General features: G+C 29.9%; 1 protein-coding gene across 5 annotated transcripts; it reads right to left on the minus strand.

Annotated features, from left to right (window-relative positions):
* Positions 1 to 17,248: 17,248 nt before the first annotated feature.
* LOC109816217 (putative receptor-like protein kinase At2g42960) lies at positions 17,249 to 22,928 on the minus strand. 5 transcript variants are annotated; one of them, XM_029275255.2, is made up of 8 exons: positions 22,260 to 22,928; positions 21,015 to 21,726; positions 20,782 to 20,886; positions 20,217 to 20,339; positions 19,326 to 19,496; positions 19,097 to 19,226; positions 18,773 to 18,982; positions 17,249 to 17,741 (listed from the first exon to the last, which is right to left on the minus strand). In XM_029275255.2, exons 2-8 carry the CDS (start codon positions 21,677 to 21,679, stop codon positions 17,622 to 17,624), a joined length of 1,524 nt encoding a protein of 507 aa, XP_029131088.1. In that variant the 5' UTR covers positions 21,680 to 21,726; positions 22,260 to 22,928; the 3' UTR covers positions 17,249 to 17,621. The 5 variants fall into 5 exon arrangements, with proteins under 5 accessions (XP_029131088.1, XP_020236729.1, XP_020236709.1 ...); XM_020381140.3 differs by having other exon boundaries at positions 21,015 to 21,806; XM_020381120.3 differs by having other exon boundaries at positions 21,015 to 21,815.
* Between the last annotated feature and the right edge of the window lie 4,884 nt (positions 22,929 to 27,812).

Genomic DNA, 27,812 nt, shown 5'->3' on the forward strand with positions numbered 1-27,812 from the left:
TTAACATTTGGCTGCTTATAAATAATATGGCTTGACCTGACCATCATGCTGCATCAATTAAGGTCCTAGAGGAAACTCAATATTCCACTTCAAGAGTTTAATTTCTCAAAAAGAATTTTCAACAACTAATTAAGCTTGTAGAACAGGATAACACCATATCCTCACAATGAGATATTCAATTCTCAAATCAACTTCTCCTCTAGTCCTAAGTCAATCTACACAACTCAACACTATACCTTAAACATTCTCAACACAATTACTGAACACTACACAACATACAACTTTGGTAACATTTCAACATTTAACAACTTACAACTTTCAACAATGTAAACATCAATATACATAATCCTAAATCAATGTATAAAATCCTAAGAACATACAACATGTGAGCATTTCCACTTATACACACCATATTCAACACTTAGTCAAATAAACAATACATTATATCTAGCAACTCACACTTGACACCATTCTTCTCGCGTTGACATCATTGATATAGAGAGTCTTTAATTCGCACACACCTGGAGCCAAACTACTTGCATCTGACATGATTGAAGCAAAGAACCTTGGTGTCAATCACATTTGGTGTGGCTAAAAATCCACACTTGGTCCAATTTCAGGCAAAGAGTCTTTACCTAACTCATGTCCGACAACACAACACTAGCACCCAACATCGTTTAGGAAAAGAGCTTATGTCTTGATTACGCCTAATGTCACTCAACCAGAACTCGATGTCACCAAGTTAGAGAGCTCTAAAGGTACCCACACTTGACACCCTCAATCCATGCTTAGCGTGACCAAGTCAGAAATTCCCCTCTAACTCACACCTGACGCTACCAATCTCGCCTTAACGTTAGTGAGGTTGAGAGCCTTTGGCTTGAATCACAACCAATTCCTTAAAGTTGTTCACAGTGTGATAGTGATTTTTGCACTTGGAAAAATCATAAATTTGTTCAGCCCACTTGAAACTCAAAAGATTTTCAACATACAACTCACAAAAATAGCTATAAACTTCACAATCACCTTAATTCTAATCAGAAATACAACATGCAACCAACAATTCACTAGAATCATCAAATTCACCTCAATATGCTTCAAGACACAACCAACTCTAATCTCAACTCAAAACAACAACATTATTCAACAATTCAAGAGAAAGAGAGAGAAGGAAGATGGTCAAGACTCTTTGAAGTACTCTTACAAATTCTCCAAGATTCTGATTGTTGATCGGCTCCAGTAGCTTCGAGTCATTACTTCGCTACTCAACTATGATCCTTTACACTCTTGGGAAGGCTAGGAAGAAGAAAGAAGAAATTTTAAAGAAATAAACTTATGAAGTCTACTTCTGAAGAAAGATATTATATATCCTCTCCTAATAGGACAAACTTAATATCTCAGAACAATTCCTAAACAATTGAAACTCATAAGAATTTCTAAATTTCTAAAATTTACAATAATTAAACAATTAAATAACAATAACAAATATTCTAATAAAATAAATAAATGTTAATAAAATTTACGGTGTTGATTTTTTATATATTATAATTTATCACTTAATTATTATGTAACAATATATATACTGCTCAAAATAAATTTGTGATAATTATTTCAAGAAGCCATGATTAATGTTGTAACCATGTAGTATAGTTGTTATATTAAACAAACACTATTATAGTTTTTCAAAATTATCTTTTTTATTCATTTATTAAACATGAGAGTTTAAAGTTTTTAATACAGAAAAATGAAGCTTTATGAATCTGTAGATTAAGAGGCTGTTTATTTTGGTTTTTTATTTATGAAAAATTATTCTTAAAAATTTTATGTGTTTTTTTTTTAAATTACTTTTATAGTAAAAACACCACCTTTATTATTTTGTTTAAATTTTATACAAAAATAAACTTCAAAATTTTACTTTAAATAACATTTACAAATATAATTATACAAAGAAAACAAAATATACAATAATAAATAAATTTTAAAATAAAAACTTAATATGGAATTTTTTTTTAAAAAAATTACTTTTTATATATGTATATATATTCAAAATGTTTTTTTTAATCTCAAACAAATTGACAGTCTAATTAATGTGATAAAAATTACTCACTATATACTTTATTATAAGAAAAAATGATTTAATATATATTAACAAAATTAGTTAATTGCATAAAATTGTTAATTTTATATTATTTTTTTAAACTAACCTTGTTATAAATATTCAAAATAATGATGCAGTGCAATTAAAGAGTCATACATTAGAGGAATGATATTTTATAGGAAATATCATTAAATGAGATAATAATCATTAAAATTTATTTATATTAAAAAAAATATTATTTATTTATTTATAATAAAAAACAGAGATAATAAGTTATTTGAAATAACAAATATTAACTAATGTCTTCAAAGTACTAGTGATGATAAGTATTGTGTTTTGATATGTTTTTAATAATAAAAAAGAGTTACTAGTAATTTGTCAATACTTAATACTAATTTGTAAGGACCATGATTAATTTGAAATTTGAGACAGGAATGATAAACGAGGGTTAGAAGATGAAATTCAAAGTCAAAGCAGGTGGAGCTAACTAACGGCGCTGACTACCTCACCTTGCTCCAACCCTAACTCATAACACTTTTTACTGTTAATTAGCTGACAAATAAGTAAGTATATAAACATTAATTTAAGACAAAATAAGCCTCATTTTATTTGTGTTTTTATATTTCCTTCCGATTTAAATTTTCACTATTCAGCTGTAAAATTATCATTTTGTTTTTCCTATTTACTATATAAATATTTGAAAACAATGAACGAATTAGGAATAATGTTATAATTTTTGTAATTAAAAAATGAAAACACGTACAGGTAAATAGGTCCGAAATCACGTCACCATAGTTAATAAGTTGTTTGACTTTTATAATAAATATTTTAAAAATTATATTAATAAAAAAATTTAACTGGTCGACATATTTTTTTATAAAAAAAAAAAAACTCATGTCTTATAGTAATTAAAAAAAGTTAAAATAGTATGTATATATATATGTAAAAATAATCATTACTTTTATAAATTAATTTTATTTAATTAAATTAAATTAAACTTATATTTTAAAATAGTATGAAAATTTATTATTGATCTATTAATAAGCCATCTAACTTAATAATGTTAGATATAAAAGAGTATGTATTGAAGAGAAAGAGAAAAAAAATTAAGTCCAACATTTTCTAAAAATGTAAGACCAAAATAATGCAAGAATTAATAAATTATTGTATATAATGAATTATTAATTCTAATAATAATCATATTAAAAATCACATCAAAATTGATTTTATTTAGTTAAACTCCAACTAATTAGTGTCCAAAAGAATTAAATATTTTGGCTCCACACTTTATTTAACAAAATAATTTAGTTTCGATAATGGATAACTTTTGAGAAAATGAGGAAAAAATAATTCATAAAAAAATAGTGAACGATCCGAAGACAAACAAAAGGTGACAAAACTGATTTATTGGATGATTTAATTTCCATGTCAAAACGTTATCCCAAAACTTTTGTAGATGGCAGAAGTCTAAATCATTATGGCCATAAATTTGGTTTACCATAATTAACGGAACTAATTAACATCCAAAGTTCCAAACCATCTTAATTAACTTCATGAATGAATCATTGAGTGCCTCCATTATTGATTTATTGTTTGCTCTGCCGCCATAGAACCTTTTTAATAAGCTTCACCTTTCACGCGACAAAATTTAAACCCTTAACAGTTTGTTTGTCTCCTGTGTTTTTAGTTTATTATTATAAATTTATCAACGATTAGTCAACATAAAATTACTCTCTAAGATTTCAAGTTATCCATAACTTTAATTTTTCAATATATTTCAAAATATTCTCTATTTTAAAATATTAATTTATAATTATACTTTAACACTTTTAATGAAAGACAGTTTGATAAAAAAAAATAGTTTAGCATAATGATATATGTTATTAATATTTTTAAAATATGTACATTGCTTTAAATGATAGATAATTTAAAATGAAGAAAATATCAAATAATATCTTGCAAGTGTACCCGCAAAAAATTAATTATGTTAAGCATCACAGTTTAATTAAATTCGTTTTGTAGGTGCAGTCAAAATAAAAGGTGAAAACAGTTGTTTGGTGGTGCACTGGTAACGATTTTCAGATTAAAAAAATGATATTTGTACACGTATTTCAATTTTCATAATACTTTATAGAGATAAGAAAAAATTTAATTAATTAATAATGTAATAGAGAGATAGAAAGTTAGAGAAATAAATATGTATTGATAATATAACTTTTTTTACACCGTTATTTAATTAATTATAATCTATTATATTACAGCAGCAGCAATATATTTTATTATGTTAAATTCAAGAACTAAAAGAAAGGTACGAATACAACTATTTACTAAAATGTTTATTAAAAATATAAAAACGGAAAACTAATTACCACACCGTTAACCAATCAAGCTAGTCAAAAGAATTTACTACATCAGTTAAATTTTATCTACACACATGGATTCATCACCGAGAAATAGTTAGGTCTAGTAAAAGTTGTTAATATCTCACAATATCACAAATCGAGATTTTTATTTCAATTAAGTTGAAAAATATCCATGTTTTTAATCAATATTATCTTCGAAAGTTGATACATATAGTAAAAAGATAAATTATATGGATCGACCCATACCAATTTATGTGATGTGAAAATTGTAAGAAAATAGTTGTTCATGTGGATTTTTTTTTTAATAAAAAAAAGACAAATTTAGTTCACACAATGAAATAGTGTTCTTACACTATTTTTCTCTTATCATTTTCCTCAATGGCACAAACAATTAGCAATTCATTGATATTGAAAAGATGGTCTAGCTAAATAAATGTACCACTTGTCCAACTTGCTTACAATAGCGGTTCTTCATTTGTCTACACATACGGATACAAACAAATAAAGTTGTTACCCAATAAAAGTTTGAGTGATGTGCAAGGCACATCTTGATGTAATGTGGAAAATGTTTCTTTAATGTGGGAGGGACAGTAAAAACTATCCTATTTTAATTAAGCTGTATTTTTTAGATGCTTACATATAAAAAAAATAAAATAAAAGAAAGGTAAAATCATGGAAATGATTATATACAGTGTGGATTTTTGTTATACTCAAATAATGATACTGATATAATAAAGAGTACATCAAATAACTTTTTAATGCATAGCTTATATAAAATTGTTCAAATAAATTCATTAATGAAGTAGTATTGTATTTCATGTATGAATTTATTTTCATTTTTTTTTATGAATACAAAAATACATATTGGACATTTTTAAAGTAAATTTTACATTGCAGTGAAAGTTTTTACAATGTCTTATAAATGGTTCTGAAAATTTTAAAGCTAAATTATTATAAAAATAACAATTTTAAATCCTCATACAAATTATAATGAACATGGTTTTAAAAAAAAATTAAAAATGCTTTTTTAATCAAATAAATCCTTTTCTAAAAAAACTTTTTTAATGTGTTTGACTAAACATGTTTTTTAAGAAATAAATAATTTTATTTTTTTCTAAAAAAAATAAACAACTCTAACATGTTTTTTAGAGAATTAATTTTTAAAAATAAACCTTTTTGAAAACACTTTTTTTTTTAAAAAAAAAAATTAAACAAATAGCCGTAATATCTTCCCAATCCTTTTACTTAATTAGTTGTATGTGAGCACTGACTGCTCTATTTTCTTAAGAAATAATCATGTTACTATTAAAAAAAAATATTTACTAATTTCTTTTTAATTCATGTTTGCATATACGTTACAGATGCATGTACTCTTCCTAGTTTTAACATCAATGGCACTAAATTATGCAAAAACTATAAAGAGTAGCTTCTATCGGATCTACGTATAGTATAGGCAAAGGTCGTGTTTCCAAACGTGTAGTTAGTGGAATATTTCTTATGACTTTACTTAATGAATTCGAACACAATTCTAAATAATAAGAGTTAGGTGAATGTCAAGAAATATTACATATAAAAAATGTTATTATAGATATAATATATATATATATATATATATATATATATATTTTGACATATAATTACACATAATTTTAATGATTTTGAATGAGATTTAACAACATATTTTATATCACTATAATTTATACTCACACTTTTTAACAATATATCAACATATATTATATTTATTGTGTGAGTAAAAATAATTTTTAGTAACATATATAATATTATTGTAGAGTGTGGGTCACTATATAACAATTTTCTTATAGTGTGTGTTCATGCTTTTAATATATTAAATATATTTACTTTCTTAATATTTTCTTTATAAAGTATAAGTAGATTTGAAATACAATATAACATTAGCCTTAAAAAATATATGGGAAAATTATGAATTGACATTGAACTAGTCATTTATACTGTGTTTGGTACATAAGAAATGTTGCAGAAATAAATAAGAGCGGGTGAAAATAGGTGTCAAGAAATATCTTCATTTGTTTGGTGTTGAGTGTCTTTTTTTTTTTAATGTTTCGCACTCAACTTTTGGAAATCTTTTTGTATAATTGTAGATATTTATATGATATTTCACCCATTTTATTTATAGAATTAAGTCATACTATAAGAGTAGAGGAGTAGTAGTAATCTTAAGGAATTGTCTCATTTTTGCAGGATTTTTTGGCTAGGCAGAGATCCACAGCCATAGCTGTGGATCTGGAGCTCGAGCTGTGGAAGTCTGGGAAGGATATAGAGGTCCAGAGACTTGCAGCTATAGCTGTGGTTCTGCAGCTATAGCTGTGGAAATCTGGAATGCTCATTTTTGGTTCCAGAGACTTGAAGCTACAGCTGCAGGGTCCAAGGCTTGAGCGTTGAGGCTTGGGAAATCAAGGGAAGCCACAGAGACTCACAACCATAGCTATGGTTTCACAGCTACAGCTCAGGAAGTTGCTTAATCATGAAGGAGTCTCCACAGTCATGGCTACAGAGCTACAGTTGCAGCGCCAGAAGTTACTTCACCTTGAAGGATTCTCCACAGCCATAGTTGTGGTTCTACAGCTGCAGTGGTGGAGTTAAAAATTTGCCCAGTTTTAAAGTTGATATAAAAGGGAAAAAGGAGGAGAACTCGGGGGCATCATACGGAGCACGAATTTAAGAGAGAAAAATAGGGGAAAAGCTGGTGGGGAAGGAAGAACGAAGGAAGAACAGAGATTTGGAAGCTGGATCCTTTGAGAACGAAGATCAACTCCATTTCTTCATCCTTTGCTTTGTAATTTCTTCTTTTCACTCTTTGATTCTGTAATGGCCATGGGTGGCTAAACTTCTTAAGGATTGGTTAGATGTAACTACTAACTCCTCTTCTTCTTAAATATATGCATTTTGATCTCATTATTTGTGTATTGATTCTTCGCTTAACGCTTATATCGGCTTGATCAACCGTTGTATGAATTTTGGCTTTTGAATCCAGTTGGAAAACGCTTTCGAAAACCCGAACTGAATCTTGCACCTAATCACTTCTTGTTCTAAGAATAGACTTGATTTGGTTAGTCACATTGTTCAAGTTATTGTTCTTAATGCGAAGTGTTAGACTCAAAACATTGAGGAATCATGTTTTGAGCTTAATGACTTTAGGATTCAACCTTGAGGAATCTTGTTGGATTATTTAATGAACGTGGAAATAATGAAATTAGAATTGCATTTATTTTAAGAAGATCTATGAGTTAGCAAGTGCTCTGAGCCAATCCTTGTTTCCTTATCATTGTCTTTACTACATTTGCTTTATTGTGTTGTTTGAATCTATCTTCATTCAATTGCAATTTTAAAATCATTCTCTTTTAAATCATTAGAGCGAGAATTACTAAACACGCAAATCCCTGATGACGATCTTTAAATACTACTTCGAAACTTGGTTCACTTGCCAAGTGGTAGGTTTGCGAAAAAATCTCATCATTTGGTTAAGTAAAATTTTGTCTGATAGAAAATTTATAAACGTAAGTTTCACATTTGTAAAATTTCTTCATAAAAAGGAGGAGGAATAGCATTGAAATTGAAGAGAGAAGATGTGGGATATTATTATTCCCATAAGTCATCTTCTCTCATTCGAATAAAGTTTACACAAGAAAAAAAGCTCTTGTTGTGATTTATCCTAACTTAAGTTGTGATCTAATAATCTTCGAGACATACCATTTTTAATTGTTGGTATAAGGTCACTTAAATTATAGATCCATTTTATTGTTGATTATTTTTTACTTATTTAATCATTGTTATTTGTCATTGATTTGATTATTTTTATTTTTTATTTTTAGCACTGATGAGAGTTAAGTTTAAGTTTTTAGTTTGATTTGAATTTAAAAATGGCGGATCTAAGACACCATAATCGATCGATTAAAACATTTGCTTAATTGATTATAATCGTTGGTTTACATGTACATGCAGAGGTGAGAATCTTTTATGTGTATTTGAATAACATTTTATGACATTCGATTTCTACTTATTATATTTGAATGCCAAAAATGCTTATTCAATTTGCATTTCATTCTAATGCCAAACTTTCAATTTGAATAACTCTTTGGCTTATTTGAATGAAGTTTCAATTTAATGGAATAAAACAACTTGCACGCCTAAGAGATGTTATTGGATTACAATCAAATAAATAAGTTTGATTTATTCAAATAAACATTAAATTTAATTGATTACACACAAATAAAAAATCAATAAATATTTTAAAAGAGTAAAATAATAATTTATATCCAATTATAATTTCTTTCCTCTATCTAATTAAATCAAATAATCTTATAATTTTATTATTTTTTTCTCTTTTTTTAAAATCAAACAAACTCATTTATGTAAGTTCTATGATTTTCTAATACATCAATTATAGATAATTAAAGGATCTTTGAAATTCATGATACTCACATAATAATAAGAAAGTGTGTACCTTTCTCCATAGTAGAAAATTCCTTTGATTCTTAGAGTACTTTGATCTTCTTGAGAAGAGAACCAAGATTTCACTCCCTTTGACTTTTCTTTCTACTTTTTCTATTTTCGTGATGACTAGGGTTTGAGAGAATATTTTCTGTCAGGGAGTGTGGATCTTGTCTCACATTAGTGAATATTTATAACCTCTAAAAATTATTATTCCCATCAAATAACAATTATTCTCATAACTGCTCCATTAAACTCATTTATGATTTAGTCTATAATTATTTAATTATTTATTTATTAGTCCCTTTATATATCACATATTTCTCACATGAGACATAATTATCTTACAATTTCTACTATATTTGTATTTATTTTATTTTTGTGACTGTAGTTTCTTACTTATTTCTCTTGTCAGAACTAGAGGCCGTGTTAAACATGCATAGAGAAGAAGAAGTGCAGTGTTAAACATGCATGCACCATAAGTAGTGTATGTATCCATGTGGTAAGAGAGAAGACTACGCACGTGTATGCGTGTGTAAGAGAAGAGAAATATTGAAGTACCAAAGGCTATAACAATAACAATGTCGCAAATTAAAGTTGGTCTATTTTGAAATTTGAATCGATTCTCATTCTGTGGTTAAAAAAAGTGACATGCTTGTGGCTGTTAATCCAATTGCATAATCAATGTCACTTGTGTTTTGGAATTCGAACCAATTCACTTGTCCATGCTAAGTTAACACAAAAAGTAGCCTAATTAAGGTAAAACTACATTCTTTTCACGTACCACCTAAACACGTTTTTTTCTTTCTTTCACGCTGATAGCAAGGAACAGTTAGTGACTCATAATGAAAGTGCATGAGCGGAAGGAAATTAAGAATCATATAGTGATGGTAAATTAGGGGAGTAAGTAGTTATGGATAAGTTAAAATAATTTAAATTCATCTAGTAAGTTTGAATAGAATATTTAATTCATATCTAATCTAATCTAATCCAATTAAAATTTGATATTATTTGAATTAGACGATGAATTATAAGTTTTTTTTATGAGTGATCTAACTTAATCTATTTAATAACATATTTTTTGATTGATAACATTGTAATAATATATTATATTTATTTTAAATTTTAATTTATATTAATATTGATTGTCTAAACGAATAACAATATAATTAATTAATAAATTTATTTTAAAATTTAATTTATATTATTAATTGATATCATCATATTTAAAATAAAATATCAAAGAATTTCTATTTATTATGAGTTATATAAATTTTTATAATAAATTTAATTATATTGATCTGAATGATTCAATCTAATCTAATCAATTTACAATTAGGTTAAATTTTAAAAAAATTACATAAATCAAACCGTTAATATTTTATTAAATTAAATAATAAATTTATCTAAATTTGATCTAGTAATCCAACGCTTATACCTCTTTCTCATCTTTTAACTGTATATGAAATGATTATACTCGTCACTATTAAAATTAGCATGAATTATTTATATTTTTAATTGACAGGAACGGATTATTCGGTTTGAAATAAATTTTACAATAATTTAAACACACACTACTAATTAAATTAGACTTCTTTAATAACGTAAATTATATATACATTCTTTTATTAAAAAATAACAGTTATCCTCCTCTAACGAATCAAATAGCAATTATTCAAATTGCTTTATACTGTTTAGGAAATCGCATATAAATGTGAAATACAAACTTTTCGAACTTAACATAAAACGGAGGAGAAACATATAATACTAAATTTTAGATGAATAACCAAAGTTTCGTACTTAATATCATAAATATATATATAAAATTGTCATATTTTAATGAAAGAAGTATGTATTTGATTAGATAAATTATGTTTCTTAAATATGTGGTTATGATTAAATCATAATTTTTACTAGTGAAAAACATTTATCATAAAAAGTCAACTTTAAAATTATGATTAGATAACTTTAAGTTATTAATAAAAAATTAAGTATAATTAATAATACTATTAATCTCAGAAATGGTTAATATAGTCAAGTAAAATTTTGCATTTAAACGTAAATTATATTAATTTAAATACATGTTGTAAATAAGATGTTTGTGATAAGTGTCTTAGAAATTATGGTTATTTTGACACTTACCTAACTAGGTTTAAAAGAAATATATATTTTAACCCCTATAATATTAGAAAAATCAAAAAAGATGTGTAAATAAGTTAGCTTATTAAGAGTTGATGGATTTTTTTTACTTATGAACCCTTATTTTTGCTTGTAGATTTAATGAAGTCTCAAGACCCCAAAAATTCCTTAAATTCGCTCAATCAATCTGGAAAGACTTAGCTAATTAGAAACAGAGAGCAAAATTAACAATAGAGCCAAATCTATTGGTCATTTGGAAAGGGCTAAGCGAATTTGGTCTAGAGAGGGATGGAATTTTGGATCCAAAAGGGCTCAACCAGTTGGAATTGGTTCAATTGATGAAATTTCCTTTACCTTGAAGAATTCATCAACTTGCTCAACCATTTGGAAAGAGTTGGACGGATTTGTCTCTCTTGCCTACTTTGTTTTAATTGTTGGACATGTTTAAGGGAAGAGTGGAGAGAAAAACTATCAAATAGAGGAGAATAGAGCAAAATAGAGCTAAGGAGAAGAAAACTTGAAGAGTCATATTGGTACGAGGATTTTGGACTCTTCTTCATTTTTTTTTATCTTTTTTTTGTATACGGAGATTACTCTCATTATTATGATTAACTAATCCACTCTTATGTTGGGATTGAATGTAATCCTTTTTATTTATATATGATGTTCTATTATTCTATATTAGTGGTTTGAGTTTATTCTTAATGCTTAAGGTGAATTAATCAATCATCTTTTGATCTTTGATTTAGATTTTGGTTAGAAAACATTTTTTAAATTTGTTTTGAATCAAATCACTAAATGACTCTAAAGGTTGGAAATAGATTTAGAGTTGTTAGTTGATCAAAATTCTTATACTTAATACAAGGATTCTAATTTGGTAAAATGGTAAATCATTTATTAAATTATAATCCTTAAAATTTCTAAATACAAGGAATTTATTTAGAATGACTTTAAACCATAAAACCCTAAGGCCTAAATAGTTTATAAAAAAAAGGAATGAGCCTTTTGACCCAACTAGGGTCATTATGCAAACTAATTATAGAAGTGGGATTTTAAATCTATTCCCACTTTGGGGTGATCAATATGGATTTCATTGATCAAAACATCAATCCATGCCAAATATTTTTATTTTTATATTTTAAAAAATAACTTGAAAAGTGAAGTCGAGCTACATGTGTCAATGGTGATCTCACACACAATTTTAATGACACTTATGTTAGTTAATTTAAAATAAGTCTCATTATCTCCAACTAGGGATCAAATTTTTTTTTAATAACTGGTTTAAGGGACTAGTTTTTAAAAAAAAAATTGTTATTTTTCTAGTGCTGCTACTCCCAACTAGTGCCACTATCGCCCAATGGAAAACTATTTTTTAAAAATTTTATATTATTCTTCTAGTGTCGTTGATTTGAGCAGAAGATATTCTTTTTTATATAAGGTGTCGCTACTCACAATGACACCACTCGAAAAAATTTATAATGCGTGTGTTGACACCACTTGAAAAAAATTGTAATACATGCATTACCAAAAAATAAATAAATAAAATTGAATCCTTCTCCGCAGAAACCATTTTGACGGATTTGATATTGATATTATTCTGAATTATGGAAGTGATATTTTATCATTTGATAGTAGCACAGTGGAGTGAGGTTGAATTAACATAAGTGTCATTGGAATCGCATTCGAGATTATGCATACAATTCGACTTCACTTTTTAAATCATGTTCTTTTTTTTAAAAAAAAAATTACATAACATGAAATTACACTATGTTGACTAACAATACTTGTATTAACGACTCTAAAGTGAGAAATTATATAATTAGTTTGCATAATAAAACTAATGGGGTCAAAAAGGCGAATGAATGAGAAGTCAAAAGGTGTGGCAAGAATATGGGCCAAGTTGCCCCATTCCCCATGGAAGTTGTAAAGTGGTAGCATAGCAGAGAAAAACTGTTATTGATAGAAGCAAGAAGGCTAGATGCTAGAGCATGAGTCCGTGAAAATAGGTCTACTTTTTCAGAATATTGAATTATTGTGTATTCCACTTCCACCGTTTGAACTTGAATCATTTCTTTGACTGTCTGCCCCATAAATGCTTCCTCAAGAAACTCCTCCTATCTATACATTCTTCTTTTCCCCCTTTGGGTTAAAAGTTTTCCCTTCTCATGATTTCAGTAAGAATGTAATTAAGATCCACATTAATGTTACACTTTAATTTGTTTCTGAAAGATAAGATTCCTTTATCACACTTGTATCAAAAATTGTACTATTGAAAAGAATCAAAAGATAATCATATCTAGCTTAATTAGTCATTCACAATTTTCCCACATCTTATTGGGGTACTGGTATCTTGAAATGAAAACTTGACTGTTAGAAGTGAAAATTTTAAATTACATCACCTATTTTTTGTCAGATCATTTGTGCAAGTTGGAATACAAGTACTTATGTCAGATGGTGTAGTCTACCAAGGACCACTAATGCAAGTGGTGCAACATGCACCACTTTTATTTATCATTAGATGTATCCAACCTATTAGCATATTATATATCCTATCACACATGATCAAAGTTTCTGAATTTTTTATTAAAATAATTTTTAAAAAAATTTTTTACCCAAAAAGCATATGTTCTAATGTACTAATGCAACTGCTATTCACGTTCAGAACGGTCCTTCTGAAATCAGAATGGCCCGTTCCAGATAAAATAATAACACATGACGAATAGATCAGAATGGCCCGTTCCGAAATCAGAACGACCCGTTCCAGATTCAAAAATAACACATGACCAGTTAAACTAGAACGGGCCGTTCTAAATTCGGAACGGATCGTTCTAACTACATATTTGTCATAAAAACTTTTTTTTAAGCAAAATAATATTTTTTTTTCATTCTACTAAATTACATTTAAAATTTAAGTATAGTTTTTCAATTGATAATGTTTTTCTATTAGAATTAGAAGTTTACATTAATTATATGCGTAAATTTCTAATTCTAATTAGAAAATAACACAAAACAAAATTTTCTACTATAAATATAATTTTCTCTCATTTAAATCATTGCAAAAATTTGTTAGTTTTAGTTTTACATCTTGACATTTTCCTCTTAAAAAAATGATGTTCACAAATATTTTTAAATTTGATTTACATTAGTTTAATTGCTTTTGAGGTGCATAGACTTTCGTCGTTTTGTTGCCAATGCCACAAACATTAGGCATTGATTAAATGTCACCTATTGTGAGGAGAGATACTCATTTTCTGTTTAGATTTGCATTGGGTGCTAATGTATGTGGCGTTAAACATAAGTTAGACAAAGGCCCTCTGCCTAATTAGGGTCGGACGTGAGTTTTGTCATACTAGACACGAGAGAATAGAAGACTCTTTGCCTCAATCACATTAGGTGCGGATAGTTTGGTGCTAAGCGTGAGTGAGATATGAAGCCCCTTCCTCAATGACATCAAGCATCCTATGAATGAAGCCCAAAACTAGGCCTAATAAGCTTAAAACCCAAAAAGTCTTATACTAAGGCTCATAATACAATACGAAACAATATAAATTCCTATATTACCAAATATATGAGAAAGGTGGTCATCTATGTAAAGCCCAAGTAAAGAGAACCCTAGGCCCACCAAACTCATTGGGCTCACTAAGCTCAGAAGTAATCAAAAGCCCAAAGGCCCATGAAGCCCAAAATTAGGCCCAATAAGCTTAAAACCCAAAAAGACTTATATTAAAGCCCATAATACAAGACCAAACAATATAAACTCTTATACTACCAAATATATGAGAAAGGTGGTCATCTATATAAAGCTCAAGTAAAGAGAACCCTAGGTCCACCAAACTCATTAAGCTCACTAAGCTCAGAAGCAGTCAAAAGCCCAAAGGCCCATGAAGCCCAAAACTAGGCCCAATAAGTTTAAGACCCAAAAAGTCTTATACTAAGGCCCATAATACAAGACCAAACAATATAAACTCCTATACTACCAAATATATGAGAAAGGTGGTCATCCATGTAAAGCCCAAGTAAAGAGAATCCTAGGCCCACCAAACCCATTGGGCTCACTAAGCTCTGAAGCAATCAAAAGCCCAAAGGCCCATGAAGCCCAAAACTAGGCCCAATAAGCTTAAAACCCAAAAAATTTTATACTAAGGCCCATAATACAAGACCAAACAATATAAACTCATATACTACCAAATATATGAAAAAGGTGGTCAACCATGTAAAACCCAAGTAAAGAGAACCCTAGGCCCACCAAACCCATTGGGCTCACTAAGCTCTGAAGCAGTCAAAAGCCCAAAGGCCCATGAAGCCCAAAACTAGATCCAATAATATTTGTTAACAATTTTTTTAGGGCGCATAGACTTTCGTCATTTTTTTGCCAATGCCACAAACATTAGGCGTGAATTAAATGTTACCTAGTGTGAGGAGAGATACTCATTTTCTGTTTAGATTTGCACTGGGTGCTAATGTATGTGACGTTGAAGATGAGTTAGACAAAGGTCATCTACGTGATTCGGGTCGGGCATGAGTTTTGCCATACCAGACACGAGAGAATGGGAGACTCTTTGCCTCAATCACATTAGGCGCGGGTAGTTTGGTGTTAAGCATGAGTGAGATATGAAGTCTCTTCCTCAATGACATCAAGCATCCTATGAATGAAGTTGGGCGCAAGCATGAAGAGTAAGAACAAATCATTGATATAGATATAAAAAGAGAAATGTGTGTGTGTGTATATATATATATATATATATTATATATATATATATATATATATATATATATATATATATATTCATAAAAGTTGAAAGATTATATCCAATTCCAAACAAGGAGTGATTTAGTTATTCATTTCCATGGTAGCCTTCAAGAAAAAGATGGAAAGAGGAAGAAAATGTACTAATGATTTGATATTAAGCTCCAAAATGAGTGTCAAAAACAAAGTTTATCATGCCCAATATATTTGAGAAATAACTTACTAATTAAGATGTATATACTTGTCAATGCTTCATCAATTAAGAAATAAACAGTTAAATGTGTTTAGGGTTTAGGGTTTAGGGTTTATGTTGATTTGTGATAATAGTCGTAGCACAGATAGAAAATAGATGGAATTGACCATGTACCATTCCATGTATTCTTGTGTGTGAAACAACGGGCCTTGCATTGGATGACCCATCAATGTGTGCTCACGTCTGTTGTTCCATATGTTGACCCATCTGGCCAGAACAGCCCGTTCTGATTTCGGAACGGGCCGTTCTGATCCATTCGTCATGTGTTATTTTTTCATCTGGAACGGGCCGTTCTGATCCATTCGTCATGTGTTATTGTTTCATCTGGAACGGACCGTTCTGATTTTAGAACGGCCCATTCCGAACGTGAATAGCAGTTGCGTCAATACATTGGAACATGTGCTTTTTGGGTAATTTTTTTTAAAAAAAAATTATTTCAATAAAAAATTCAGAAACTTTGATCTTATGTGATAGGGTGTATGATAAGTAATAGAATTAGATGCATCTAATGGTGAATAAAAACGGTGCATCCATACACCACTTGTATAAGTGGTCCATCCAAAAATTTACCATGTCTGATAACCTAGTATGCCACATAAGTTTTAAATACCCACTATAATCAACTTAGTAATAGGGAATTTGGATAGTGACCAAATTCTAAATTTTAATTTTGTTGCCATCACTATATTTTATTTTATTTTATTATTTTTATTTTCTTTAAACTTGGAAGAGTGAAATTTTTCTAATTTTAAATTAGCATAATATCTAGACTCAACTCCCCTCTTTTGATATATTTTATAGTGATTTTTCTTAAATTTTTCAATCTAATTAAGAGACTATACAATGACATTTTTAAATGTTTTTTGACCTAAAAAACTTTCAGTTCAGATGTAAAGTCAAAATTTCTTAATTAAAAATAAAGCCTTAAGAACTATATATGAATCTCGCAAATTATTTCACAAATTTATATCTTGTTAACGATCCCATAAGAAGTTATTTTTAATGTTGAGAACATTTTTTTTTTTGGAAAAAAACATTCTTAGACGTAATTTTCAAGTCATATCAGGCTCCGACGGTGAAATTGTATAAAAACCAATTCTCAAGTTTAAGAATCCCACAAGAAACTCCTATTCTAGATGCTTAAGGACAAAGACAAACCAAAAGCAAAAATGACAAGGAAATTGTAGCCAAATACTAGTCTTTTGTATATAGTCAAGGGCCTTGAAAAAAAATACATAGAAAAAACCAATCAACAATCGTGTAAGGAGAAAATAGACCCCACAGACATCTGTACAACACTAACACTCACAAGTCACAACCCCATTCTGATTCTGATTCTACCCTCTTTGCAAAGCTGGTGTATCATGTCTTCAATGCCAACATTGAATTAAAAAAACAAAAAAACAAAACCTTTTTATCCAAACGGGCTTTCTCTGATCTATCATCAGATGCAGCAAAATTTTCTGAAGGACACAGTTGTATAGATAAGTTAATGGAACGTGAACAACGGGAATTGTACATGCAGGCTAAGTCACATGCATGGGGTTGTCAATCCTATCCTTCAACGTGGCTTTCAGATATATGCCCCATCTTTTCAGCATCAGATGGACCAGAAACATCCTTCACTGTTTCAATTTCCATGCTGGCAGTGCCACTCTTTCTATTCCTTCTATCCTGAAAGCCATTATACAATCTCAATCAGTTATCAACCTTACTTTTAGTGTTTTGTCAACAGTAGCATAGAAGCACCAAAAACATGCACATAAAAGAGGACTCGGCTATTAAATAATAGATTAAATTGCACATTTTTGTCTCAATTTAATCTTTATCTTTAATTTTGATCTTTTATTTTTAATTATGTAATTTTGGTCTTCTAATTTTGATCCAACTGCCAAATCTGCACGCTTTAAATGCATCAATACATAATCTTGAGGGTAATAGTTGTTATGCCACATGCATGCAGTAGAATGACAACATAACATACCACTGAGTTCTCACTTTCTGCTCGAGCAATTTTTCTGAATTTTAACCGTCACCGTATGCAAATTAAGCAGTTATACTAATATGGCAGATTTTTTAAAATTGAAGAATGAAAAATGCGTAATTAAAAATAGAAAGATAAAAATTGCATTCTAAGAATTAAAAGAAACCAAAGGAGCAATTTAGCCTTAATAATATTATGCATCAGAATGCTAAATATGTAGAAACTGTATTTTCTCAGTGATATATATTATGATAAATGCAAGACATTATGGTTCCTTTGCTTGTCTTTGAGCTATACTGAGGTGCAAATAAAGTAAATAGTATGTATGTAGGCCGAAGAATATCGAACAAAAATTCGGGTTTTAGTCCTTCTAAAAATGGAAATTTTGATTTTAGTCTATAAATTTTTAGAAGTTTTGAAAATGGTTTGTCACTATTTCTTGATGAAGTAGCATGCATCTAAACATGTCATCTTAGAATGACCATTAAGGTGAAAGTTATGCCACATCTTTACTAAATGATCAACATCATCTAAAAATAATAAATTTATAAGGATTAAAGAGTTTTCATCCAATGTTTTGTTCCTTTAATTTCTAGTTAGCCAACACACGTATGATAACAGACGAGGTCAAAGAGTAGCAAAAATGTGATATAATATATATATATATATATATATATATATATATATATGAGAATTGAGAAGACAAGGTATTGAAAGGAACCTCTCGAAATGGATGTTCATCGGCTTCAAGCATCCTCACAACTTGACTCATTTTAGGCCTCTTGTCTGCATCAGGATCAATACACTTAAGTGCAACCAAGAGAGCACGCTTCAAAGCACGTGCTGGTGGTTTAACTTCAAGGCTTGAGTCCACTACTTCTTCAGCCCTCCTTGTCCCCACCATCATTTTGAGCCATTCAACTAGATTAACCTGTCATAATGAGTATAAACTAAATCTCATCAGCTATTTGAATGGCAGCGGTCATTTCTGGTGGAAAGCATGGTTAGAACTTGCAAGCTAGCAGAGTTCATAAGTGTTAGGCACCTCGGTAGCAGGACGTGAATAGTCTACAGGGTCCCTTCCAGTTACTGCTTCAAGCAAGAGGACGCCAAAGCTGTAAATGTCACTCTTCTCATTTAACAAACCACTGTTAGCATATTCCGGTGCCACATAACTGAAAATTCACAAGAAAAATGAGTTCCCAAGTGTAAAACTATAAATCCATTAGTCAAAAAAAAAAAAAAGGAAAGAGAAAATGACATATTCTGCTTACCCAAATGTTCCCATTACTCTAGTGGTTATGTGACTTTCTCCTGAATCCAGAAGTTTGGCCAGACCAAAATCAGAAACCTTTGCATTGAATTCATCATCAATCAATATGTTGCTAGACTTTATATCTCGGTGAATAACTTTTGGTTCAATTGCTTCATGTAAATAAGCAAGCCTGCCACCAGTAACAATAAAATGAGGGGTTAATTAGTGGGGCAAGGTCCATTGTTGAAACCTCCATAAAGATAAATTCTTAACTAATTAAGAAGTAAAATATTTAAACAACAGTAGATCACATGCTAACTAATTAAGAAGTAAAATATTTAAACTACAGTAGGTCACGTGCTCAGAACCCATTCCATCCAAAAGTGCTTCTTTTCTCCACACCCCGCCCCCCACAAAAAAAAATAAATAAATAATAAAATAAAAATAGGGGGTATGGGGTTGGAACCAGTTTCTTTTTTTTTTTTTAATTCCTCTCCATCATAATATTCAAACAACGCAATTGTAACTTTATTCCATTCCATTCTAGTCTATCACATATCCAAACATAGTTTAAGATTAAGAAACTTAGTCAATGCCCATTGCAAGAGCGCACATTGCTATTTAGTCTGAAAACCTAATCTGCTGAAAGATACCGCAAACTATAAGAAAAATTAAAGTCTATAACATGATATTATCAAAAAAACACAGATTAACAGACAATAGTGTTTATGATGTATTTTGACATGCACAAAATTACAAATAGTAAAAACATTAATTAAAGAAACACAAAATAATTTTACAATCAAAATTCAGAGATGAGAGATTAATGACAAGTATACCGAGTGTTTTGGCACCAGACTACACAAACGGTTACCATGGCCAATATTTTTAAGTTGCACGCTGAACTTACGCTTTGGCTGTGCCAAGTATAACTTTCATTCGGGCCTCCCAGGTAAGTGCCCCATGTTGGTGCATGTCCCCATGTAACCATTGTTCTAAGTTACCATTGTTCACATATTCGTACACAAGCAGCCTGAATATCAAATGGGAAGTACATTCATTATAACAGATAAAGAGACATAATATAGAGAAAAGCTTCTGTTTAATTTCAGACCTAGGAATCTAGGAGAATGACTTTTTTTTTGCAGGGGGCTAAAATTAAGACAAGAAACAACCTCACGCAAGATCAAAGTCAACCACCAATCTCTTTGGGGATTTCCAGTAGGATTATAGATCACCTACCTCATTCCTAGAGCAAGTTCACATGAAATAATATAAAACACAAAAGAAATTGGATTCAATCCCAAATTCTAGCTAGTAGGAGCAAAGGGACTTAACCAACTGTGTCACCTTTGTGGGGTGAAGAATATGACTATCTAAACACAAAGCTTGCCCTATTATTGAGAATGGACTTGTGAGAGTGTGCATATAACATGGAGTGGATACTTTTGTTGAAAAACAAAGAAAAAGTTTACCTGTGAACTCCTTCTACACAATATCCAAGAAGGCGCACAAGATGCTTATGTCTAACATGTCCTATAGCCTCGACTTCAACCCTGAATTCTTTCTCAGCTTGTCCCCTGTGAACTCAATGTAGAACTCAATTAAATAACAAGATTAAAAAGAAGCCATTGTTTACATATAGTGTAAGAAAGTGCCAGAAAAAAAAAATTAAAGAGTACAGCAATGACAAAATAAATATCCTTACAAGTTGTTAAGAAGCTTCTTCACTGCAACCTCAGTTTCATTAACCAGTCTGCCCTTGTACACAATCCCATATCCACCCTCACCAATAATGTTCTCAGTTGAGAAACGATTGGTTGCCATTTCCAGATCCCTAAGTGTAAACCAGTGGCCCCACCCAAGATGAGAAAACTCTGGCAAGCCAACTAAAGGAGAGGCAGTTGCCAGCGCTCCATGAGATGATATAGATTGCTTCTTAGCATTCCCAGAACTTCCTTCTTCCGCCGACAATGAACTAAGTCCTCTCTCATGATGATAAATTGAGCTGCACTGACTGATATTATCAGGATCACCGGATTTTCTCTTTCCCAAATGAAGCGACATGTTATCTGAATTGTAATCACTTGCCTTGTCATGAACAGGAATAAGCACATTTTCTGGTTGAACATGAGAACTCTGCACTCCAACTTTGTCAACATCAATATCTTTTGAGACATTCGGTATTTGGGATATAGAATGCTTCTCCAGAGATCTCCTAGACTTTCTCCGAAACATCACCCATACGGATAATATACAAAGAATCAGCACTATAAATGCACCAACACCTATCCCTAGCAAAACCCATCGTTTCAAACCCAAAAAAGACGTCTTCTTTGACAATTCAACATTCAAAGAACTGTTGGATGACATAATTGTTTGCACCAAGCCAATCAATATCGTTACCGCAAGTTCTTCAGCTGGTAGAACCAGGACATTCCCACCCGAGTACACGAATTCAGTTAAGTACTCCTTTTACTCAATTCTTTGAAACACACATCTGAGCATTCTAATTTACAGCCAACATTTCAGTTCTTGCAATTACGCCATAAACAAAAACAAAAACCAGAGTTCAACAAATCACTAATTGCACCTTTATCATGATATGAGATAATCTCGGACTACAAAGTTTCCTGTAAGCTAAATTTGAAGATTACAGACTCTCATCTCAGGCTTAATTGGCAAATGACATACAATAAAATAGAATCCAAATAGTACAAGAAGAAGCATACATAATTCAGCAGCCTCGAAACCAATACAATCAAAAAGGCATATTGAGTGAACTCACAATTCAATGGTAAAGTATAAAAGTAAAAGGAGTTGTTGATCATCGCAACAATTTCTAATGCAAAGAAAAGGAAACCGGGAAAGCATCACTTATGATCCAAGCAAACAAAAGAGAAAGAGAAATGTTTACAATCCAAAAAGTGATTGAGAAAGAGAAAGCATTTACCTTTGTGGTGATCCAAGGAAGCTAGACTCCTGGATCTTCTACCCAAAGAAGCAACAAGTTTCACATCTCATTTTGAACCGACAAGAGACTCAATGTGCAAAGCTAGGTACAAGAATACCTGAGGCTCAGCAACACACATACCCTACAGCAAAATCCAGATGCTGCAAAAGATGTAGTGGCACACCAGTAGGTAACAAGTGGGCCACACTTGAACAAAAATAGAAAAAGGAAGAAAAAATAATCACAGAAAAAGAAAATGGAAGGGAATGCCACACAAAAATCTTATTTTGATGGGAAAAACGCAGAGGGAGAGAGAGAAAATGGGAGAATTTTACTAATTTTAGAGAAGAGAAAGAGTAAATGTGGTAAAATGGTTGGTGGGTAGCATTGTGTCTGAGGGCAGGACCAGAACAAGCTGGAAAGGAAGCTTGGTTTGCAATGAAGGAAACCAGAGAAAGAGAGAGAGAGAGAAACAGTAAAGGGAAAGCAAATGTGAAATGAACAGGTATGGTGTTAATGGATGGATGGTTAAAAAAAATATTAAAAAAAACAAAAATTGTGATGAATAAGGAAGAAAGGTAAAGTAAAGAGAGAGAGAGAGAAATAGAGAATAAGGGGAAGGGAAGGGTCAACCTCAATCCAACAGAGGGAGCTAAGCACCAAATCTAGGCTTCCTCTGATGTCATGTCTGCTCACCAAACTGTCCTATTTGTGTGAAAAGGAAAAATCTTATGCAAATCTTGAAACTTGGCACCATGCTACTATATTTCCCCTTCACATGCTAATTCAATTTGCTTTGGGTTTTGGTTTTTGGCCATATCCCAAAATTAATTATAATGTTTAGAAAATCAAGATGGAAACAAAATTTTAAAAACTTTATTTTTTTTTAAAAAGTACAGGACGTTGTTATTCAAATAAAATTGTATTTTTTAATTAAATTTAAATATATTTCTAATCTTATTAATTTTGAATAAATTTATTTTTTCCTCAAATTTAAGATTATTATTTTTAATTTTATAATTTTTAATAATCTTATTTTAATCCTTCAAATTATCAATAATATATCTAAAAATAATAAATTAATACAATTATACAATATCATTTAGTTTAATGTAATATTTTTCACTAATAAGATAATATTAAATAATTTTATGTAATAGTATTTAATAATTTTTTTAACAAAAATTAAATATTAAGATTAAAATATTTTTTTTAAAATTACAAGATAAAAAAATTAATTTGATAAATTAAAAATAAATTTACGTTAAATTTAGTGAGATTAAAAATATTTAAATATTATAATTAAAGAAAAGATAAGTTAATTCTCCGTTGCTTTAAATGTGAATTTGAGGGTTACCTCTATAAAAAGATTAATTTTGTTTATACATAACCTTGAGAATTGAGAAGTACATTCATTAAAGGAAAATTTAAATTCATCGTCTTCTTGAGTGTGATGATTTGATGGTTATCTAAAATCCGGGCATAAAGGAAATTTTAATTTTTTTTCCTAGTATTATTTAGTATGTCCAATCCTAGAGTAATTGTTTCATATTATTTTGAGAGAAAAATAAATAAATAAACAAATATTTGAAAAGATAGTAACAATAAACAATTTTTAAAAAATCATGGAAAGAAACTAACAAATATAACCATCTATACATAGAGAAGGATTAAGCATAAGTAATGAAATTGTATTATTTCTTAACAAACTAAAATTTCAGCCAAGTAAAGTCAATAAAAACATATATCTTCCACTTTCTTGTTACCCTACAACTCAAGTATATGACTTCATTTAAGAAAAATTAACATTTTTTTTGTTATGTAAACCAATAACATATAAACTAAATTTACTATTTTAAGAAATTAATTCATTACCAACAATGGTTGTATTTTCTTTTCAGATTAGATTAATTGTGTGCCTGATGTCTAAGTGTGCTCCCATAATATAAAATTCCGATGACTATGATGAGAGAATTAATTTTGTCAATACGTTTTGACTAAGCTTGATCTTCATACCTCCTGAGGGAAAATGGCAAGCTTGAGTAAACAATTGTGCATTTTCTGAGTATCATTATGGGTTTAGAGGGCCACAAAAAGCCACCAATGGAGGGAGAAATAGATACTTTGATTCCAAGCATAATTTTTTATTAAAGATAATCCGGACAAAACTTTTGCACTTTTCCTCACCTTTCTAAATTACTATTGGAATTACTGTTTTTTTATTATCTATTATTAGAATATTATATTAGTTTAACATTACTATTGGCTCAAACTATTGTTAGAGTATTTTTTTTTTATAAAAGAAATATTTACTATATAGATAACGATCGATATTCCTAATTTTTATATTAATATATATATATATATATATATATAAATGTATAATTAACAAATATAAAATCTTGAAATCTATAAAGTAGTAATTTTATCAAATATTATAATTTGACAAAGATGAAAGTAATTATTTTCTCCTGTGATAGCGGGAATGATGAGGTTTTGATTTATAATTAGCAACGAGAATTGAAGAGATATATTATTTAAAATGCTCTTTTTTTTATTTTTTAATTAAGAAGTTGGTTTGATAGTGGGCCAACATATCAATAGATATAGTTATAATTTGAAGTCTATAACAATAGTAATTATTAGAGATTTAAGTTGTGGGAAGAAAAAAATATTTGTGAATTTTCCAGTACAACGTGCATAGATAGTTCTTAAAGAAAGTAAATTTGTTGAAGTACTTGTAAATTTTATCTATATTTGTAGCTACCCATATTACCCTATATCTTGCACAGTACGTTTGTCTTGAATCTTTATGGGTAGGCATGGCAAAGGGGCGGGGCGTTCCTATAGGTTTAAATTGTCCTTGCTCCAGCCCCCCATTCTCGATAGTCGCTAGGGGTAAAATCTGGATATTCATCCACGCTTCTGACCGAGTTCAGGGTCCCACCTCCACTCTTAGAATATTTTTCTTCTGTTTTAATAAATAATAAAAAAATTTAAAAAAATAAAAGAAAAAGTAAAATAATACAAATTTTTACATTCTTTTTAGTCAAAATATCTCTCAAATAGTTTAAATAATATTTAATACATTTTGCTATTATCTAATTATATTAAATTATGACATCAAAATTATTGATAATTTAATATAAATGGCACAACATTTTTTCTAGTATTGTTATGCATTTTGTACGTAGATGATGTTTATAAACTTTAATTATGACGAAATACCATATTTTCCAATTCAACAAAGTTTGTAGTAATATCATAAAGTTGTCTCAATCCAACAAAATTACAAAATACCACCAAGGCAACTAGACAAAATACAATATTTAAACTTATTAAATACAAATAAAAAGTAACACAATTCCAATTCATCATCCCACCATACATCTTTCATTTATTGATCATCTTCCAAATGGAAAGTAATGTCACTATCCTCCATCATTTCATCTACATAAAACAAAAGAAATATTTAATATACATTAAAAAAATAAATATAAAATTGTTGAGTAAAGTAAATAACTCATTAAAATAAATAATATAAAACATTACCTTCATCATCCAATCCTATTTCATCAAGTAAAATAGGAAATTCATGGATTACTTTAGAATTCTCATAACCTATAAATATCAAATATAATAAAAAGAATGTTTATAAAATAAAAATATACAAACATTTAATAAATTTTTAAATGCATTATCTTAAACAAAATAGAAGTTTCAACACTCCATAACTAACTTCTAATACACATTAAGGCCTCCAAATGCTCCAATGAAGTTGACTACGATGAGGACTTAAAATTTGACCACCAGTACTAAATGCTAATTCTGAAGATATTGTAGATATAGGAATAGCTAGAATGTCCTTTGCAATTGCTTGGAGTGTTGAATACTTGATACCATTCAACTTCCACTACATCAAAATATCAAAATCAGCAATTCTTGGTAAAAACATCCTCCTCTAAATAATGGTCTAACTCTGTTTTAACAAAAGAAATTCTAGCTCTTTTTTTCCTCATAATGTATATATCATACTCAGATAAGGCATCATTACCAACATTACTACTATCAATAGTTGGAGAGCTACTGTAACGACCCACCCTAGGTCGTCACATTAATAACCAGCCAAAATAAAATAATATAAAATAAAGAAAATAGAGCAAAAGCCAGCTACGCTAGAGTGTAAAAATTGTTTCATAATATCAAACATAATTATATCAGAGTCATTCTTAGTAAAATTATACAGTAATCCAATAGTAACATCATGAAATATAAGTTAGACACCCTAGGTGCTGGTCAAGCTCTACGTCTAGCCACTTCTCAAAGCAGCTACCCCAAAAGACTCCTTGCTATCCCAAGGCCTCACACCTGATCTGCTCCCCCACATAGTGAGATCATCACAGTCCAAACCACATGGAAACATAAGGGTTAGCACATATAAAACCAACCATAGTATATCATAATAAAATATCATTAAACAAATATTTATCCACAGTATTTATCCAGACCAACAAGTCATTTTCAAGCTAAATATAGACCAACCCAAAATATAATGTATACACGTCCATGCCAATGTATACATATTTTATGATAATAAAATAATCCATAACCAATGTATACAATCCATACCATATGTATACATATTCCATATCCAAAACAAAGTCACACCACTGTATAATCCATGATGTAACCAACACATCCAAACCAAGTGTTGATACGGTGAAACATGTCAGCAACCCATGTCCCACGCCTAACCTCTCATGGAAAATATACAGTTGGATTATGTCGTCACGTAACCCTGGTGATCATGGCCACTTCATCCATCGGTATGACTCGGCCTTGCCCCCATACCGGTAGCAAATAGAATACTTAAAGGAGTACTTCAGAATCCACCTAACATCTGAAGTGGTTTATCATATAATCTTTGGAAAAGTTCCACATTGGAATCCTCACCATGGGATTCCCAAATTCTATAATTTTCCAGATTATATCCTGATCTCACCAAGAGATCTAATCCATACCATAACCTTACTCCTTTAAGTCCTATTTACTTTTCCAAACCACATACACATAGCATATATCCATAATTACATATAAACATAACCATAACCATACCAAATCATTCAATATAATAACATAAATAATTAAATATCCAAAATATCCAGCAATTTAACCAAATATATGAAATGAAAATCTCCACATAAAATAGCATATTAAAATTATACTATTCCTATCATGCTCATATATACTAGATTAATTTTATAAGCACTACCCTTACTTGTATAAACCTGAACTGAAACTCGGGCAGAACCTCCACCTCTCTCCTTAAACAAGGACCGAAACTTGGACAGAATCTCCTCCTCTCTCCTCTTTTCTCTCCCCTAGCAGAACCTCCTCTACTGGATTCCTCTTTCTCTCTCCTCTTTTCTTTTCTCCTCCCCTCTTTTTCTTTCTCTCTCTCTCCTCTTTCTCTCTCTAGGATTCTCTTCTCTCAGTATATTTTTTTCACCCCCCTGGCCCCTATTTATAGGCAACCAGAGTCACCCGGAACGG

The sequence above is a fragment of the Cajanus cajan genome, chromosome 9 (assembly GCF_000230855.2).
Source record: "Cajanus cajan strain Asha chromosome 9, NIPB_CcT2T_4, whole genome shotgun sequence".
Lineage (NCBI taxonomy): Eukaryota > Viridiplantae > Streptophyta > Magnoliopsida > Fabales > Fabaceae > Cajanus > Cajanus cajan.